Source organism: Erpetoichthys calabaricus, chromosome 11 (genome assembly GCF_900747795.2).
Source record: "Erpetoichthys calabaricus chromosome 11, fErpCal1.3, whole genome shotgun sequence".
NCBI classification, from domain to species: domain Eukaryota; kingdom Metazoa; phylum Chordata; class Cladistia; order Polypteriformes; family Polypteridae; genus Erpetoichthys; species Erpetoichthys calabaricus.
Genome location: NC_041404.2, coordinates 142,298,011 through 142,318,804, shown reverse-complemented (window position 1 = coordinate 142,318,804; position 20,794 = coordinate 142,298,011). Strand labels below are relative to the sequence as shown.

General features: G+C 41.9%; 1 protein-coding gene across 1 annotated transcript; it reads left to right on the top strand.

Moving 5' to 3' along the window:
• The first annotated feature begins 36 nt into the window (after window positions 1–36).
• On the top strand, window positions 37–19,569 carry LOC114661063 (serine/threonine-protein kinase 19-like). The gene is made up of 7 exons (XM_028814178.2): window positions 37–208; window positions 6,484–6,594; window positions 9,500–9,645; window positions 10,736–10,971; window positions 14,506–14,603; window positions 18,719–18,866; window positions 19,461–19,569. The coding sequence occupies exons 2-7, from the start codon at window positions 6,486–6,488 to the stop codon at window positions 19,504–19,506; spliced, it is 783 nt and encodes a 260-aa protein (XP_028670011.1). The 5' UTR covers window positions 37–208; window positions 6,484–6,485; the 3' UTR covers window positions 19,507–19,569.
• Window positions 19,570–20,794: the final 1,225 nt, after the last annotated feature.

The window sequence follows — 20,794 nt, the reverse complement described above, 5'->3', positions numbered from 1 at the left end:
ATGTGCTTAACCACTCCCTCGCCCTGTGATTGGTTATGGATTCAAATCTAACACCGCCCTTCTGTTGATCTGATTTGTTTGTTTGCTGCTCGCAGCTGCCGCTCAAGTTATTTTGGTTTCTCGGCTGGAAATCAGTCTTTAAAATAAATGTGAAGGTTAAGTTGAGAGCTCAGGGTGTTCAGTTTGGAACATGTCGTGCAGTTCTCAGGTAAGTCTGGATGAGGGATCGGACTTGGTTTTTGTGCTAATGAGTTCTGTGCAGCCGGTGTGTCGCGCAGGCCGTGAAGTCCACCGTCATCCGGTTGACGTTGGCGACGAGAGGACTTGAGGGACCGAAGGTGTTTACACTTAACGCTTCCGCAAGGATATTTGGCTGTCTCCTTTATCCGAGACGACATAACATTTGAAATACACTTGGTTACGATTCTCAATTGTGTTTATTACGCGTCTGCTGCCGTTTGCCCTGTCACGATTTAACTCGTCTCGTTAGCATCTCGAATCGGATAGTTGGAGTTATTAAAACCCTTCGTACTGTATAGCGTCTTTCTCCGCGAACGTCCTTAAAATGTATTTTATAATGCGGCGCCGAATAGAATATACGGAGTGTCTGAGACGTGCGGTAGTTAGAGGTGCAACCGGCGGTCAGTAATTTTTTTTATTTCAGCAGACGCTACAATTTTCATTTGTTACTAAAAATGAACACATAATTAGACAGAGCGAACAAGAAGAGATTATAGATTTACAGGATAATTATTGTTACATGTGCAGACTACAGTGAAATTCTTCCAGCAGCTGTTCAAAGTTCTGTCCATTCGCTTCAATACATTTTTAACAATAGTGACACATTATGCTTCAGTGTATCAGAGGTGATTATCGCGCTCAGTAGATCCAAAATTAAAAAGAAAAAATCACAGCTTTAATTATTCACCCACACTCTTATCTTTTAAGAGAACACAGAGAGCAATTGGGAGATAATCGCATTCTTAACTTAGGGGGCTACAGCCATGCAGGAATCATTATTGCAAACAATATTAGGTTTTTTGTTTCCTTTTTAAGTGTGTTACACCATTTCAAATACAATTTGACAAGCGAAAAGCAATTCTGCCTTACTGCCCCCCCAAGGAAAAACAAAAGGATTTTGCTCTCCTCAAAGATTTTAGGTGTTCATATAGAGTTGTGGGTGCTGAATCCAAATGACGTGAAAAAGCAATTCTGTTGCCACAAGTTTTCGAGAGATGAAGGGGGGGGGGGGGGGGGGAATTGGCACTTTTTTTGAGAAATGTTTAAAATGAGCAATTTAAAACTTGGAAAAATGTATAAATTACACATACACTGATCAGGCACAACATTACAAGCGCTGGCATGTGAAGTGAATTGATGATCTTATTCAATGGCACCTGCCAAGGGGGTGAGATATGTGAGACAGCAGGTAAACAGACAGCTCTTGAAAGTGAAGTGTTGGGCAGGCGTGAGGATCTGAGTGACACTGACCAGGGCCACACTGTGATGACAGGACGACTGGGTCAGGGCATCTCCAGAACAGCCGGTCTTGTGCAATGGTTGGTGCCTAGCAAAAATGGTCTAAGGAAGGTGAACCTGAGACCGGGTCACGGGCGCCTAAGGTTCATTAATGTGCGTGGGTAGAGAAGGCCAGCCTCTCTGGTCCGATCCCACAGAAGAGCTACTGTAGCAGAGACTGCTGAAAAATGTAATGCATCCCATATGAGAGAGAGAACACACAGGGCATCATCGTATGGGGCTGTGTAGCTGCAGACCAGTCAGGATTGGACTGTGGAGTATTTGAAAAAGGTGGCTGGGTCTGAGGAATCCCAGTTTCTTTTAGATTATGTGGATGGCCATCTGCAAGTGTGTTGTTTTACTTGGGGAAGAGATGGCAGAAGGATGGACTATGGGAAGAAGGCAAGTTGGCGGAGGCAACGCTCTGGCCAGTGTTCTGCTGGGAAACCTTGGGTCCTGGCATTCATGTGGAAGTTACTATGACACATACAGTATGAACTCCCTAAAGATTATTGCAGACCACATACACCCCTTTATGGCATCGGTATTTGGCCTCTTTCAACGGGATAATGTGCTCTGGCACACTGCACAAATTGTTCAGGAATGGTTTGAGGAGGAAAGGTGTTGACTTGGCCTCCAAATTCTCCAGATTGCAGTCTGATTGAGCATCTGTGGAATGCGCCGGAAACACATGACCGATGCATGAAGGCCCCATCTCACAATTTACGGGACTTAAAATATCTGCTACTAACATCTTGGTGACAGATCCCAAAGGACACCTTCAGAGGTCTTGTGGAGTCCATGTCTCAATGGGTCAGAGCTGTTTTGGTGGCAGAATGGGGGCCTACATGATATTAGGCACGTGGTTTTAATGTAGCGGCTGATTGGTGTTTGTTTTTTAAAAATATTTATTCCTTCCAAAGAGTAGTTACTTGATAGTTTTACTCTCTCACATTGCATGGTGTCTGCTGACAGAGGCTTTAAACTCCTCTTTCCACTATAAACGTATGGCCATCTGAGCGATGACCTGGTGGTATTTCTCCCCATGCTCATCGGAGACTGCTCCCAAGTTTGGGGGAAACGTCCAAATGAGAGTTTAGGAAATGGATTTTTAAAGATCTGTTGCACACAAGTACTAGGAGGGAAGACAGAAGCATCTCAACCTGTTCTTGTAGTTTTTTTGCTTTTGTATTCCCAAGAAAATTGTAGCTTACATTTTTTTGTTGACACGGCTTTCTTTTTCGGAAACCTTTTATTGTTTACTTACCTGTTTATCTGGTCCAGACAATATACAAGATTGGGTTGATCCATCTATCTATTTCTGCAAAAGCCATTCCAACAGCAGCGTTCTCTTTTCTGGTCCATAAAAGGGCATCTTTCTAACCTTCTAAATGTAATTTCTTGGCTATTTTGAAGGAATGAAAAGAAAGGAAAAAAAAATACTGATTGAAAGCTAAACAACTTTATTTAAAAAATATAATTTTTTTCTAAATGGCATTTTTCACTGAATCCAATACCTCGCGGAAACACTTTGTGGTAGACAAATTCCAATTTCAGAAATGGATTCAACACAACTATAAATCTATATAATACACCTGTTTTTTACTTTCTCGTATACAAAGTATAGGGAAAGTATTGTAATTATCCAAAAAGTCAACATCAAGATTTTGATTAATCTCGACGTTTTTAGATCTCCCTGACTTTCTTGTATATAAAGTATAGGGAAAGTATTGTAGTGGAAGATTGTGGGTTCGCTTCCCGGTTCCTCCCTGTGTGGATAGCGCTTTGAGTACTGATCCAAAAAGTCGACGTCGAGATTTTGATGAATCTCGATGTTTTTAGATCTCCCTGACTTTCCCTATACTTTATATACAAGAAAATATTGTAATCATCCAAAAAGTCGACGTCGAGATTTTGATGAATCTCGATGTTTTTAGATCTCCCTGACTTTCCCTATACTTTATATACAAGAAAATATTGTAATCATCCAAAAAGTCGACGTCGAGATTTTGATGAATCTCAACGTTGTAGATCTTCCTGTGTCCGAAAATACCATTTTTGGAATTCTGTCTGTCTGTCTGTGTGTGTGCGAACAAGATAACCCGAGTATGCTTTCAGTTGGGTCAACCACATTTTGCATACATGTAATTAGGTACAAAACGTAGATTTCTATATCAACTTTTGAGCTATTTCCACTAACCAGAAGTGGTACTTTGCAGCAGCATGAATAAAAAGGTAGAGTCCGATATGTTCAACTTTACGTTTATAATAATTGTTCAATATATTATTAATTTGATTTGTTGTTGATGGTTCTTTAATGTGCATAATATTAAAATTATTGTCTTGCGGTTTACTCCTCAAATATCCATCCCCATATCTGAGAGTCTACTCACAATTTTTATTTTCTTTATATATAATACACTACTGTGGCTGTTCATTTGTCTGTGCAGGATTTTAAATCACTTGTAGCTCGCACACCGTTGACTTATTGACCTGAAATTTGGTACACATATACTACGTGACGTCTACTATCCGCTTTCGGGGTGATGATTGACCTCCCAGGTTATTTTATTGTAGAATCAACTCTCGGTAGACTTCGCCGTCACTTCCCCTCCCTCTTCATATCTTAAATCATTCTTGAGGCAGATTGAAGACTTGAGTGCCAGCTTAAGTGAAAAATTAAGGAAAACGTACAAAGTAATTGCAACACAAACACTGACTTAATCAGTTTTAACAAGATAAGAAGCGGGCCGCTAGGGTGGAGAAGAGAAGAGCTGCTCAAAAAGAAGCAAGCGCATCAACCTCTGAGCAAACGAATGATAAACGTACAGAGAAAGAAGATGAGAAATAGGAATGGTCAAGTCAAGTGGATTCACTGCGCCTTATCATGCAGTACAACGTTATTCGAATTTTATAAAACGGCATGAATGGTCACGGTTATTCCACATTTTGGCTAATTCATAGAGTTTTGTTTTATCTGAATTCTTCCACTGGGAGCTGCCACTTCAGGGGGCTTTCATGTGAAATTTCCTACTGAGAAATTTTTGTTTTTCTCTTCTTCTGTCTTATGAATGCAGCATAAGGCGGTAACACCACCTGGACAGGACACCAGCCCACAGCAGGGTGAACACACAAGTGAACGCCAAACTGCCCAACAAACAGATTCCACCCCGACAGCACACACATATACATGAATCAAAGTGGCTCATTTTAGCATTGCCATTCTACCAAACCTGTGTGTCTTAGGACGGTGGGACGCCTGGAACTGCAACACCAGACAGAAACCCACACAGAGAAGAACATGCAAGCCAAGCAGGGAGAGCCTTACGTTTTCCACAGAGGTATTTGAAAATAATGATAGCCTTGCAGTTTATTCAAATAATGCACCATTCTTTTTGATAAATACTTAAATTAAAACATCAACATGCATTTCATTGATGGGCAGTATAAAAAAACAAAAAAAAGCTGTGAAAAAAATCATATTCTTGCAGATGCTTCAGACTTTCTAAAATGACGTGGACTGACTTATTGGAACCTTGGAAAAAAATCACAAGAACTTCATTATTTTGTCTATTATGTCTGACCTGAAATGGCCAGTTACAAAAACAAAAAACCCAAACTGATCAGGAGATTATGGGCAAGATAAAAGATTGTTCAAAATTGTTATGATACCAATCTAGCAAACGTTATTGAAATAGTAACCGAGAGTAAAGAGATGTAGTCCAAACCAGAAAAAGAATCGAGAATTTGGGAGACAACCGCACCCTCACCCAAGCCAAAAATGGAGGTCAGAAAAATGCAAGCATGGATCAAGAGATCCTGAGTACTCAATAGTAATTCAAAAAGCGCCAGGCAGAAAAGGTTTCATTTGGTTGTAAGTCTTCATTACAACAACTATTAGTAGATTCATAATCTACAGCCCTCAAAAACCCCAAACAGACACCAGTTGAACTAGGAAGGGACAGAATAATTAATAAAAGGTCCATCCATCCATCCATTATCCAACCTGCTATATCCTAACTACACGGTCACGGGGGGTCTGCTGGAGCCAATCCCAGCCAACACAGGGCGCAACGCAGGAAACAAACCCTGGGCAGGGCGCCAGCCCACCGCAGGGCACACACACACACACACACACTAGGGACAATTTAGGATCACCAATGCACCTAACCTGCATGTCTTTGGACTGTGGGAGGAAACCCACGCAGACACGGGGAGAACATGCAAACTCCACACAGGGAGGACCTGGGAAGCCAACCACAGGTCTCCTAACTGCGAGGCAGCAGCACTACCCACTGTGCCACCGTGCTGCCCTAATATAAGGTCAAATATAACAAAATTACAAAGCAAAGTCAAAACAATCAAATATAAGAAACAAAAATGAGAGGCAAAAATCCGAGTCAAAACAAATCAAGTTCAAGCGTGAGATCAGACCCCCAGCCCCACTCACACAGGGTCTGGTAAGAGTGATCAGTTCAACTGACCTACCTGCCTGCCGATTAATTGTAAGTAATTTCATCTATTAGTGTGGAATACCAACGCAGGCCATGTGGAGGATGTTCTTGCACCGCTTAATACTCTCCATAAGTTCAGGCCTTTAAATGTCTTTGTTGTTCTACGTGGACATTCTAATTTTTGAATTCTCATTGAAGAGAATGTGTGGCCCCTTTAAGCTTGGTGAATCTCTTTTCACTGTAGTCCCCCTTTGGCATCTAAAGGTGGTCGTTGTTATCCCCTTAACAACCCAAATATGTGCAAGCTGGGGTAAGCACTGTGACCTGCTGCGTGAGCTTGGGCTGTGGTGGAATGACGCCATGTCCAGGGTTGTTTCCTGCCTCGTATCGGATGTCGGCCGGAGTAAACAACTGATGGATGGATGTACATATGTGGACAAAAGCTGCTTTGGTAGTCACTTTTACTTTATTTACCATTCCTTTGCTTGTCTTTCCACCCCCCCCCCCATAGCAATGAATAGGAAACGGCTGTTAATATCAGATGCATTTAAAACAAAGAAACCAAGACTTGGGACCGAACCGTTTGGATTCCAAGAAAATGGGAAAAGCTCTGCATTTCAAGGTATGAGAGATTCCTCAGATATGAGAATATTGATGAAAAATACTCTGCCAGCATTGACTTACAATTGTGGCCAAATGTTTTGAGAAGGACCCAGGTGTTGGTTTTCATAGTTTGCTGCTTCAGTGTTTTTTAGATCTTTTTCTCAGATGTTTCTATGGGATACTGAAGTAGAATTACAAGCAGTTCAGAAGTTTCAAAGGCTTTTATTGACAATTCCATGAAGTTTATGCACAGAGTCAATATTTGCAGTGTCGGCCCTTCTTTCTTTAATAAGACCTCTGCAATTCGCCCTGGTATGCTGTCTGTCCATCAACTTCTTGGCCAAATCCTGACTGATGGCAGCCCATTTTTGCATAATGGGAATTGGTGGGTTTTTGTTTGTCCACCCGCCTCTTGAGGATTGACCACAAGTTCTCAATGGGATTAAGGTCTGGGGAGTTTCCTGGTCATGGATTCCAAATTTCGATGTTTTGTTCCCTGAGTCACTTTTGCCTTATGGCCTGGTGCTCCATCGTGCTGGATTGTTCATTGTTGGTCACCAAACTGTTGTTGGATGGTTGGGAGAAGTTGCTCTTGGAGGATGTTTTGGTCCCATTCTTGATTCATGCCTGTGTTGTGAGGGAGCCCACTGCCTCGGCTGAGAAGCAACCCCACACATGAATGGTCTTGGGACACCACAGCTGTATGTACTGTACTGTGCAAAAGTTTTAGGCAGGTGTGAAAAAATGCTGTAAACAAAGAATGCTTTCAACAATGGAAGTGTTAATCATTTATTTTCATCAATCAACAAAATGCAGTGAATGAACAAAAGAGAAATCTAAATCAAATCAATATTTGGTGTGACCACCCTTTGCCTTCAAAACAGCATCAGTTCTTCTAGGTACACTTGCACACAGTTTTTGAAGGAACTCGGCTGGTAGGTTGTTCCAAACATCTTGGAGAACTAAGCACACATCTTCTGTGGATGTCGGCTTCCTCGCATCCTTCTGTCTCTTCATGTAATCCCAGACACACTCGATGATGTTGAGATCAGGGCTCTGTGGGGGCCATACCATCACTTCCAGGACTTCTTGTTCTTCTTTACGCTGAAGATAGTTCTTAATGACTTTGGCTGTATGTTTGGGGTCGTTGTCCTGCCGCAGAATAAATTTGGGGCCAATCATACGCCTCCCTGATGGTATTGCATGATAGATAAGTATCTGCCTGTATTTCTCAGCATTGAGAACAACATTAATCCTGACCAAATCTCCAACTCCATTTGCAGAAATGCAGCCCCAAACGTTCAAGGAACCTCCCCCATGCTTCACTGTTGCCTGCAGACACTCATTATTGTACCGCTCTCCAGCCCTTCAATGAACAAACTGCCTTCTGCTACAGCCAAATATTTCAAATTTTGACTCATCAGTCCAGAGCACCTGCTGCCATTTTTCTGCACCCCAGTTTCTATGTTTTCATGCATACTTGAGTCACTTGGCCTTGTTTCCACATCGGAGGTATGGCTTTTTGGCTGCAACTCTTCCATGAAGACCACTTCTGGCCAGACTTCTCTGGACAGTACATGGGTGTACTTGGGTCCCACTGGTTTCTGCCAGTTCTGAGCTGATGGCACTGCTGGACATCTTCTGATTTTGAAGGGTAATAAGCTTGATGTGTCTTTCATCTGCTGCACTAAGTTTCCTCGGCCGACCACTGCGTCTACGATCCTCAACGTTGCCCGTTTCTTTGTGCTTCTTCAAAAGAGCTTGAACAGCACATCTTGAAACCCCAGTCTGCTTTGAAATCTTTGTCCGGGAAAGACCTTGCTGATGCAGTAGAACTACCTTGTGTCTTGTTGCTGAGCTCAATCTTGCCATGACATGAAACTGTCTTCATAACCTCACCTTGGTAGCAGAGTTTGGCTGTTCCTCACCCAGTTTTAAGCTGTTTCTGTTTCAGTTAATGACTGTGTTTCAACCTCCGTGTGACATTGATGATCATTAGCACCTGTTTGGTAGAATTGGTGAATCAGACACCTGACTAGAATCCTACAAAATCCCTGACTTTGTGCAAGTGGACCTGTAAGAATTGATGCTGGTTTGAAGGCAAAAGGTAGTAACACCAAATATTGATTTGATTTAGATTTTTCTTTTGTTCATTCACTTTGCATTTCGTAAATTGATAACAATAAACAATCATTATTTATATTTCTGAAATTATTCTTTGTTTACAGCATTTTTTCACACCTGCCTAAAACTTTTCTACAGTACTGTATGTCGTGGATTTTCTGAAGTGGGAAAAGCATTACAGAATGTGCAGTAACTTTGCTGGTCAAACTTCACTGGGATGCCATGTAGTGTGGGTTTTTTTTTTTTTTTTTAAGCAGTATGGGAGGATTTAAAGACATATAAAAAAAATTATTAAATTATTCAAATAACTGCTGGCTACCACAACCAATCACTAAAATGAATTCTCCACTACTCCAAACCTCACTTAAATGCAAAAAACAGCATGGCAGTATTTGCATAACAAATTTAAAGATGGGTTATACTCTGCAACAAAGTATGAAATGAAGATGTACTTAAAACTAATTTGAATAGGAACTCTGTGTATTTTCCTAATCCTACAAATGCTCAGTATGCACCTCCTTGTCACAAACACCATTCTGCAGTCTGATTCACCTGAAACCCTTTGTAGCAGATCAGCATTGATGGTGGACATGACAGTCTTGGTGTGTTTCCTCATTTCCTCAAGCGGCAAAATCTGGGGGGTAGGATTAGGAATGAAGTAGAACTGCAATTGTGTGCATACGGCGTGTTTATACAACATGCTGCTTCAATATCATGGAACACATTGTTAAATTGTTCAGTTCTTGTTGAAGTACCCTGTACTTGTTTCTAACTTGACATTTTAGATTTTTAAATTGCAGATGAAACGCTTGACACAAAATCGGCCCTGCAGCATCTGGTGTCTCTCTTCCCTCGGAAGCTCTTTAACGACACACTTCCTCCCATCATTTTGAAGCATCAGCTTTACAGCCTTACTAAAGACCGGACACTGGTGGACAGACAAGTGGTAAAATTCTAAAGTTTGTTTTATTTCTTCACTTGTTGCAGTTAAAATCTGTCATTTTGTTAGTTTTTTTTTGGTACTCATGTGCTATAACCCTGACGCTCAACCCAGACAGCGCTTGTCCAAAATGACATTAGAAACTTTGAGACAGAAGTAATGTTTCAAATGTAACTAAAAATCAAATTTGACGTGTTCTTGTTTTTGTTTTGTAAATAAATGAATGTAAAAATGATTGAAGTTTTTCTCTTGCTTGTGCCTGTGGCGGGGATATAATACATGAGTCCCGTGCGGTTTGCCCTCCAACCCCCCCTACCTGGGATGTTATAAGGATTTGGGGTATATTTTATGGAGGCAAAGTCAGGTCCTGGAGGAGATGCTGTGATGGCAGGTTTGCAATTCTACCTGCATAGTTAATAACCTGTTACTGCTACTAATAATAATAAGATGCTGCAGATGTTCTATCAGACGGTTGTGGCAAGCACCCTCTTCTACATGGTTGTGTGCTGGGGAGGCAGCATAAAGAAGAGGGACGCCTCATGCCTGGACAAACTGGTGAGGAAGGCAGGCTCTATTGTAGGCACAGAGCTGAACAGTTTGACATCTGTGGCAGAGCTACGGGAGCTGAGCAGACTCCTGTCAATCATGGAGAATCCACTGCATCCACTGAACAGGATCATCTCCAGACAGAGGAGCAGCTTCAGAGACAGACTGCTGTCACTGTCCTACTCCACTGACAGACTGAGGAGATCGTTCCTCCCCCAAACTATGAGACTCTTCAATTCCACCCGGGGGGGGGGGGGGGGTAAACATTAATATTATACAAAGTTATTGTCTGTTATACCTGCCTAGCACTCTCCACCTTGCACTTTTTAACTTGCACTGCATTTTTTTTATCACTCTTTAATATTGTTTTTATCAGTATGCTGCTGCTGGAGTATAGAATCTATCTATCTAATAGAACAAAGTTCTTTTGCCTTGACTTTAAGTAAGGATGAAAGAATGATGTTTTATTAAGAGCTGTGGAGTTGGTACACAAAGTCAACGCTCCTGTTGTGGTAATAAAATTGTGTTTTGTTTTTTTTCTCTCTCTCAGAGTGAACTGAAAGATAAAGGAGAAATTCTGATGTTTCAAATGGGCTTCGACCCAGAGTCCTTTGCTATTGTCTTCACAGAAGATTACAAAGCAAAAGCCTTGGCGGCTGAGTCTGGCCAACAGACGTTTGGCACCGTGCAGAAGTTTTTCGACACGGTTTTGAAGTCCTGTAGTGACCTGAGCTTCAACAAGGAGAAAATGTTGAAGGAGTTTATATTTCGAGATCATGAAATTACGTAAGTTGTCTTTTTGACGATATTTGACGATATTGATAGGAAATGGGCAGATAATTATTGGGGAAATGTGCTTTGGCACAGCCATTTGATTTTTTTTTTTTTTTTTAAATGGATTCTACTTTGTTAGTACCCAAGGGGAAATTAGGACTTCACAGAAGTTCAAGAAAAACAGAACTATTGTAACAAACAACAACAATCACTTCTCCAGTACAGTTAACACTCATTACACATTACATTGTGAATTTCCCTTTGGGATTAATAAATCTATCTATCTATCTATCTATCTACACACACCTGTCTGGATGAATAGCCAGGTGTTCATTTTGATCAGCCCAAGGATGTTATACTCGAGCTTTATAACACACTGGTGAGGCCTCATCTTGAGTACTGGGTGCAGTTTTGGTCTCCAGGCTACAAAAAGGACATAACCGCTCTAGAGAAGGTCCAGAGAAGAGCAACAAGGCTCATTCCAGGGCTACAGGAGATGAAGTATGAGGAAAGATTAAAAGAGCTGAGCCTTTACAGTTTAAGCAAAAGAACATTTAAGTGCAGACCTGACTGAACTTTGCAAAATTATAAAGGGAATTAGTCCAGTGGGTTGAGTTTGAAGGTATGTGTGCGGAGACGTAAGTATTCCCTCGTTGTCCAAAAGATATACAGTGATCCCTCGCTATATCGCGCTTCGCCTTTCGCGGCTTCACTCCATCGCGGATTTTATATGTAAGCATATTTAAATATATATCGCGGATTTTTCGCTGCTTCGCGGGTTTCTGCGGACAATGGGTCTTTTAATTTCTGGCACATGCTTCCTCAGGTGGTTTGCCCAGTTGATTTCATACAAGGGACGCTATTGGCAGATGGCTGAGAAGCTACCCAACTTACTTTCTCTCTCTCTCTCTCTCTCTCTCTTGCGCTGACGTAGGGGGGTGTGAGCAGGGGGGCTGTGTGCAGCTGCTTCCTGAAGGACATGCTGCACGGTGCTTCGCATACTTAAAAGCTCAAAGGGCACGTATTGATTTTTGACTTTGTTTTTCTCTGGCTGTCTCTCTCTCTCTTCCTGCTCCTGACAGAGGGGGTGTGAGCTGCCGCCTTCAACAGCTTTGTACCGGCGGTGCTTCGCATACTTAAAAGCCCTATTGATTTTTTTTTTTTGACTGCTTGCTTTGCACTCCTTTGAAAAGGAAGATATGTTTGCATTCTTTTAATTGTGAGACAGAAGTGTCATCTCTATCTTGTCATGGAGCACAGTTTAAACTTTTGAAAAAGAGACAAATGTTTGTTTGCAGTGTTTGAATAACGTTCCTGTGTCTCTACAACCTCCTGTGTTTCTGCGCAAATCTGTGACCCAAGCATGACATTCTAAAAATAACCATATAAACATATGGTTTCTACTTCGCGGATTTTCCTATTTCGCGGGTGGCTCTGGAACGCAACCCCCACGATGGAGGAGGGATTACTGTACATGATATGAAGCTGAATAAATTATGGGTAAATTTTGCACAAACATTAAGTGTACAGTTTTGGTCTCCAGGCTACAAAAAAGACATGGCAGTACTAGAACAGGGGTAGGCAACGTCGGTCCTGGAGTGCCACAGTATGTGCAGGTTTTTGTTCCAACCCAGTTCCTTAATGAGAACTCAATTATTGCTGATGAAGCACATATTGCTTAAGTGACATTTTAATGCTTCATTTAAGTGGTCTCGCTTGTTAAGTTTCTCCAACCTTAATTGCTTATTTCAATCTTAAACTGCTGCATTCAGTGTTTTAATTGCTCCTTATTAGCAATAAGATGTAAAACAGGGGTAGGCAATGTTGGTCCTGGTGAGCTGCAGTGGCTACAGGTTTTCATTCAACCCAATTGCTTAATTAGAAACCAATCATTGCCAATCTCAGACCTTATTTAATTTTATGGCTTGTTAGTCTGTGCAATGTAAGGCTTTTATATCGTAGATTTTTTTCCTTTCCAAGGATATCATCCAAATAATTTGAAGCCTAAAACAGATCATTTTCAGTCTGTCACATTTTTCTATTAAGTGTTTTATTAAATCAAACCGTGCATGATGAACACACACAGATGTAATTGGAAAAAAGCTAGCTGGAGAACTGCTGGCTGCTTTGGAGAACCTTAACAAGCGAGACCACTAAAATGAAGCATTAAAATGTCACTTAAGCAATATGTGCTTCATCAGCAATAGAGTTCTCGTTAAGGAACTGGGTTGGAACAAAAACCTGCACATACTGTGGCACTCCAGGACCGACGTTGCCTACCCCTGTACTAGAAAGTCCAACAAGGCTGATTCCAGGGCTACAGGGGATGAATTATGATGAAAGATTAAAAGAGCTAAGCCTTTTGAGTTTAAGAAAAAGAAGATTAAGAATAGACCTGCGTGAAGTGTTTATAGTTACGAAGGGAATTAGTCCAGTGGGTCGAGACGGTGATTCTAAAAGGAGTTCATCAAGAACATGTGGACACAGTTGGAAATTTCACACAAACATATTTACACAGAGAACCACAGACACATGGAATAAATGACTAAGTAGTGTGGTAGACTTTAGGGACTTTCAAAGCTAGACTTGATGTTACTTTAGAAGAATTAAGTGGATTGGAGTGGAAAGCTTTGTTGGGCTGCATGGCCTGTTCTTGTCTAAATCTTTCTAGTGCAGTACAAAGGCACTAAATCAGAGAAGTTAAAATGGCCTGCTTAGTACGGGGTTGTCAGTCCTATACATACAGGACATGTCCGATCCAGAAAGAGGAAACCGTGCCATTTAAGGAGAGAGGATAGAGGTTGGGAACGTGCACTGATTAGAGCATGTTGTCGCACCCAGCACACGACAAACCACCTGGATTAGGACCCGTGCAACACCTCAGCACCACACTGCAACAGTGTCAGGTTGTTTTTTTTGGTGGCTGGAGTGCCAATCCTGCCATCAACCCCCAAGTTTTGCCTGGAAGTTGGAGGACCTGCTTGCAGCACTGGAGGCAGATTAACATCACACTCTGGATGAAGCAATTGCAGGTCATGGCCCCGACAGAGTAGAGTCACTTCTGGCATTTACGGGAATCAAACCGGTAACCTTCCGATTGTCAGCACAGATCCCTAGCCTTAGAGCCACCAATCTGCTCAGTGGAAATATGTGAAAATAAAAAATAATCATAAAGGCTCTTAATAGTGAGTGGTCTCTAGTAAACTAGATGATGCAGACACACGTCATGGTGACCACTGTAGCACTCGATTGGATCCCATGCTAAATTGTCATTTTGATATTTAATGTTACCTTGCACTGCCCTCAAGCAAGAAATATTTTTTCATGGTAAATTAACTGATATTTAAACAAACTCTTGCAAGTTGATTGCTGGCTGTGCCCATCGGATTCTCCACCGTCACTAACGGTGTTGTGTGCAGTGGGGCCAGCTGTCCACAGGTGCATCCATCCATTTTTCTATTCCAGAGAAATCTTTTGGCAAAGCCAGATCCTGTGCAGTCAAAGCAAACCCTCTGGTGCTGTAGACTCTTTATTCTCTCTTAACAGGCAGCTGGTGAAATCTGGGGTGCTGACAGTAAGAGATGCTGGGAGTTGGTGGCTGGCGATCCCAAACAGTGGACGATTTGCAAAGTACCTGATTCAAGGTTAGTCTGTTTTCATAGTTTTTGAATCTGGTTGAATGCGTCCATTTAGCAGAGTCTGCTTTATGCAATACGACAATCACAGGCCGATCTTGTCTTGGTTACTTTGGATATAAGGCAGCAGTCTACTCCGGATGGGACCCCATTTCTGTCACTTGAGGCAAACCCCCATACTTGGTCTTGCATGGCCACTTTAGAGTAAACAATCATTCTGACCATTTGTCATTGTATGCGTGTCCACAAGGAGACCCCACATCTCCTCACAGCTCAAAGACTGGGCGCACACAGTGTACAGAAGGTAGTTGGATACTGGAAGTATTTTGACTCGTTCACTTTCTACACACAGATTTAATTTGAAATATTTGCCATTTTTGCCCATCAATCTACGCTTACTAACCCCTGATGATGTTGTGAATCCATGTTTTCAGAAAGTTTTGCAAGTTTACTAAAAATCAACAACTGAAATCTCTCATTCCTAGAAGTGTTCAGACTCTGCTGTGGCTCTCTGAATTATGCTCAGGTGGTTCCTGTTTGCTTTACTTCCCCCTTAGATGTTTCTAGAACTTGATTGTAGTCCACAATTTGCAAAACTGAACTGACTGGACATCATTTAGAAAGGCACACGTGTGACTCTGTGGAGAAGGTCCCACAATTCACACTGCGCGTCAGGATCAAAACCAAGCTGATGTCCAAGAAACTCTCTGTAGACCTCCGTGATCAAATTGTGGAGAGGCACTAGATCAGGGAAAGGGGATCCAAGCATTGTGGAAGAAAATTTTTTAATGGACACGCCCCCAAACCCCCACCTCCCGCTCGCTGGAATGACCTGATTTAAGCAATAAAATACAGGCAGGAGAAAGCATCCATCATTATTCTTTTTCTTTTCTCCATTACGAAATCGGTGAAACCACTTGTAAACGGTCTTAATTGTCAGTGCAGTGTCACCATAAACCGATTTTAACATCTGATGGGTTTCCTGAGCTTTTTGCAATTTGAAAACAAAATTTCTTGTTAATAATGGATATTGAGCAACGCATTAACAACAAACTCGAAAAACACACTTGAACTCAACAGTGGCTCACAAACGACTGACAGTATCAAACGAGTTGAAGCGTCTCGCAAAGTCGGCCCTAGGATGGACATGTCAGAACTGGCATTGAATTGTTTTGCGTTGCTTTTGGATGGTGCTGTGTGTCAACATTCACCGTACTTTTTGATTACACCTCGTATATCTCTACCTATAAAAGGCAAAGCCCTCACTGACTCCTCACTAATTCTCCCACTTTCCATATAGGTGGGAAGCCGAGATTTTGCGTGCTCATTCCTTGCAGTGTACTTACAAAAGTTTGGTATGTTAATAATAATAATAATTCTTTACATTTATATAGCGCTTTCTCACTACTCAAAGCGCTCTCCACACAGAGAGGACCCGGGTAATCAACCCACAATCTCCTTACTGCAAAGCAGCAGCACTACCACTGCGCCACCTGTGAGGATGTTTCATGTCCTATTGTAACACCCGGTGGGGGGATCGGGTGTACTGTCTAAACTGTATATATAGATAGGGGAAACCCCTCCTCACTATTTCTGTGACTTCCAATATACGTAGGAATCCCAAATTTCCCATGCTCATCCTTTACACTGTACTTACAAACGTTATGTTTCATTTTGCGCCATGTCCCGTAATGAACTTTCGAAAATAACGTCTTCTTTTTGGCGGTTTTCACCATTATGCAGTAAGGAACTTTCGGAAATGACCTCTCCTTTTGCAAGTTTCATTCCTTATTTCCATTAACAGAGGATTTATTTCACAGCAGAGATGCACAAGAACCCCCCCTGCCCCCCCCTTCCTTTTTCCGCACGGCCGCTGTCCACGCACCTACCATGTGGTTGGCTCCCTGCTTAAAAATGTGCATTTCTCATACACAACATTTACAATCTCATATATATTTCTCTTCTGGTTCGTCCTGCTTCCTGTTCAAAACCGGTCCCTCCGACACGGCATTTCTCGATTTTTATTCCTGCTCTTCCAAACCCTTTTGCCTGAGGCCTCCCATACACCCCCATGCCGCTTTTCTCAATTCCTATTCCTCCTTCAGACTACAGTGTTCCCCCCTCTTCTCTTACATGATCCCATTGGTGTCACGTCACCGCCCAATATCTAGCCTGACCGCGTGACCTTTCACTTCAGCGGTGTGTACGCCTGGGAGTCTATTCTGTAGCCTGCTACAGGAACGTACTCTGTCGACCATTGGGATTGGTTTTGCTCCTTGCTATTGGTTTCACTCCTTCGTATTTTCGTTATACTACAACGGTTGTTTCCTAAGCCTTTGTCACCGTTTTCCGTCCTATTCTTACACCGCCGTATGCTACGGCGGGTATCAGCTAGTCATAAATTAAACTCTACTATCATCAAATTCACTCTCAATACTAAAATAAGCCTACAACAATTACATTGACAATCATGTTACGTTATTTTTAAAATGTTTTGGCTCTTGTTCAGAAAGCGGACGGCACTTTGTTGTTTCACAATAATTAAAATTAGGTATCCATATTACTAACCGAGAATGGTAAACCGGATGGCATGGACGCAGGGACACGGCGATGGGACCATGAGACGTACTGCGCAGTCTCGTAAACCGCACGCAAAGTCTTATCCACCGCACACGAAGGAGTCACAGCCCAAAAACGAAAGAGCTCAACTGACGTGAATGAGTAATGAAGCAACAACGCGCCCATGGCTAACGACTACCGACACAGCCACACAAATAAGAGGACTCTGCGCTGCAGCCCAGATTCAAACGGAAGAGGCTACGGAGGCCCCACGGGTCCATAAAGTACGGCAGGCACAGGCTTCACTGCCATATTGTGAGTGGCACTACTGCGGAGTGAAGGCACAGGCGTCACCGCCATATTGTGAGTGGCACCACTGCGGAGTGTAGTAAACGCGCAACTGAAACTGCGGCAGCAAAGCAGGCACGGGTGCAAAACGAACGAGCTCGACTGACGGATATACAAACAATGTATTTCAGGATACCCAACGCCGGGGGTAGGCGAGCGAAGCGAGCAGGGGGCGGAGCCCCCTTGTATAAGTAGGTTTCACATTTCTGTTATTTTAGCCCTAAAATAGTCACTTAACATCAGGGACCTATTTTATTGACCTTAAGGTTTGTGTTTGGGCGAGGGGACAGCCGTCAAGTGGCGTCCGCTTTCTGAACAAGACCCAATGTTTCCTTTTCTTTTTCATAACCCCTTTAACACACTACTTCTCTGCTGCGAAGCGCAGGTATTTTGCTAGTGTGTAATAATATATATATATATATATATATATATATATATATATATATATATATATATATATATATATATATATACATACAGAGAGAGAGAGTGGTCCAGATCTAACTATGCAACTTTTAATGCAATGCAATAATTGCATAATTAGATCTGGACCACCCTGTATATACTGTAGAGAGATATACACAATAGACTACAAAATGTAAATGACGCTTATAGAAGATGTTTCACTTGTACAGGTGCATCTCAATAAATTCGAATATCATCGAAAAGTTAATTTATTTCAGTAATTCAGTTCAAAAAGTGAAACTGAATTTTGAGTTTATTACCGGTAGGCCATGATCCGCAAAATTAAAAAGAAATAAAATGCTTGAAATATCACTCTGTGTGTAATGAATCTGAGTTTCACTTTTTTGAAAGTTGATATTTTCAATGATATTCTTATTAATTGAGATGTACCTGTAGATGTTGTTTAAATGAAGGTCAAATCTGAATGTCTTCATATGTTAAAGAATACAACATTTCATGGAGTGTACTTACTGTAATTTTTCACGTGACTACTTGGCTGTAACTGTGGTAATTGCGGTCATCAAATGGTTATGAAGAAAGTGAGCTTCCTCATGCTTTAATCCAGCAAAGACAAATCCTCCATTGGTTGCGTTTTCTTGCTTGGAAAAGAAAAGAGACATCACCGTCAATTGATGCCATAAAAGCATCCACTTCAAAGTCATTGTCCTGGCTGCATGATTTCGTACTCGCCGTAGGGGTACACAATTCTAAAGTTCTCTTACATTTTAAAATTTTTTTTTCCCCCCCTCCAGGCCGAAAAGCAGTGCTTGGCATGATTAAGAAGACCAAATACAATGAGGTGTTAAGGAGGGACCTAGAGGGCAGAAAGATGACCTCACAAGTGAAGCTGGGCATTCATTATCATATCCATGACCTTATTGGAGCGGAGCTCGTAGATTGGTAAGAAGTTCTCTTGCATTTATAAACAGCCTTAGCAGTAAATGCCAAGTTACTATCATGTCCATCTGTGCTAAAAACTGCACAAGAACATATTTTTGTACGTGTGTGAGTTAGGCTTTGTGAATTTACAGCCCCATTAAATTAGGTTTGTGGGATTGGCCACCCTGTCCTTTTTCCATTGTTCATTTTAAACCCTGTAAGCCTTAAGTAACTGCAAGGGAAAGCCAGAAGGTCAAGTAAATTGCATGCTGGGAGCGGTGTTGACCATTTGTAGAATTATAGCCCACATTTGTGCCGTTTTTGTTTTTCTTAATCTTAACGGGTACATTATGTCTAATGAGGAAGTGAATATTTTCTATGCTAAACTGTTTCACGTAGTGATGGAGACAACACATGACGACTAGCCCTGCCTGACATTGCCAGCTCGATTATAAAAGAGAAGAAACTGAGGAAATGCTTCAAATGGCAGCGTTCTGCTCATTCCATCCTGGGCCGTAGCCTAGCCGAGGTCAACCAAGACAGAATGATTTAGGCTTTGGGGATTAATTCTCTCCAACTATTTTTTATTTTTCTTCTTCTTATCCCCTCAAATAGTATTCCAACGACAACAGGCACCTTACTGCGTGTTGCAGATGGATAAAGATCAAGCCAGCGCATTCTTGGACTAGCTGATAAATAAAAGAATCATGCCAGCAAACATTTGTCCAGAAAAGATGGACAACTTGTGCCACCCTCTCCATGTCAACCCAACAGATGATGGAGCTACATTGCCAATTAACTTGTATATATCGAAAAAGAAAAAAAATGCTATACAAAAAGGACATTGATTAAAATTATGCAGAAAGTACATCTGTATGTCGCTTGAGTAGGCTCTTAAGACCGGGTTTCCATGTTGGCTTTAAAGCAACACACGTTTTCACTCTGGCAAAGTATTTGGTCAAAAGTAAACTGGTGTGGAACTTGGTCAACGCTGAAGAAAAAGACACAGGAAGGAGCAGCTTTACCAATTGTGCCAGTTTAATAAGTTTAGAGGAGTTTTGTGCATAGAAAGCATTTCACTTCAGTCCGGATTGGCACCAGTGGGCAATTCATGCTGCCAGACTCTGGGTCTCCCACATCCGCACAATGCAAACCAGAGGGACTCTGTTATGGTCCTGGAGGTCCGCAGTGGTTGTTCACACCAGTCTCATAATTAGACACCTGAAACTTGGTGTTTAATTAAATGGCTTGTTGGCGCTTTCATTCTTTCAGGATCCAATTTGTCTCGTCTTTTGTAAACTTTGGTTGTCCTGCCCTTCTCTCATTTAGTTCAAAACAGACATTTCACGATGGCCGTAGACCAGTTTAAATGGAAGCATGTTAGCGGTTGGCTTGATTATCACTTGCACCTCACTAATAACTGATGCCTGCATAAGAAAACTGGTGACAATTAAAACTAAAACAGGCAATTCTGGGGTTTGAATCGTAACAAGCAAGTTCAGGGAAACTAAGCCAAACGTTTTATTAGCAAATTAAGAAACTGGTTTAAGTGAAAACCCATAGCCGCTGTGGACCTCCAGGACCATAACTGAGGGCCCCAGTGTACCAATGTGGGTTCTCACTCTATGGTCCCATCTCCCTTTTTGGACCCGCTATACCCGGGCTGGGCAATGTTGCTCCTGAAGAGCCACAGTGGCTGTAGGTTTTTGTTTCTTCAAGAGAAGTCAATTATTGCTGATGATGCACTTAATTGCTCAAGTGACATTTTGATGCTTCATTTTAGTGGTCTCTCTGGCTAAGGTTCCCCACCATTAATTGCTTACTTCAATCTTAAACAGCTGCATTCAGTGTTTTAATGGCTCCTTATTAGAAATAAAATGTAAATGACAAAGCAGCCAGCAGTACTCCATCGAGCTCAGGGGTCCACAATCACGGTCCTGGAGGGCCGC

What these genes read in the sequence shown, in the direction of transcription:
- LOC114661063 (XM_028814178.2), top strand. Translation starts at nt 6,486, where the DNA reads ATGAATAGGAAACGGCTGTTAATATCAGATGCATTTAAAACAAAGAAA. An exon ending in CACTGGTGGACAGACAAGTG is followed by an intron (nt 9,646 to 10,735) that starts GTAAAATTCTAA and finishes TCTCTCTCTCAG; the next exon opens with AGTGAACTGAAAGATAAAGG. An exon ending in TTTCGAGATCATGAAATTAC is followed by an intron (nt 10,972 to 14,505) that starts GTAAGTTGTCTT and finishes CTCTCTTAACAG; the next exon opens with GCAGCTGGTGAAATCTGGGG.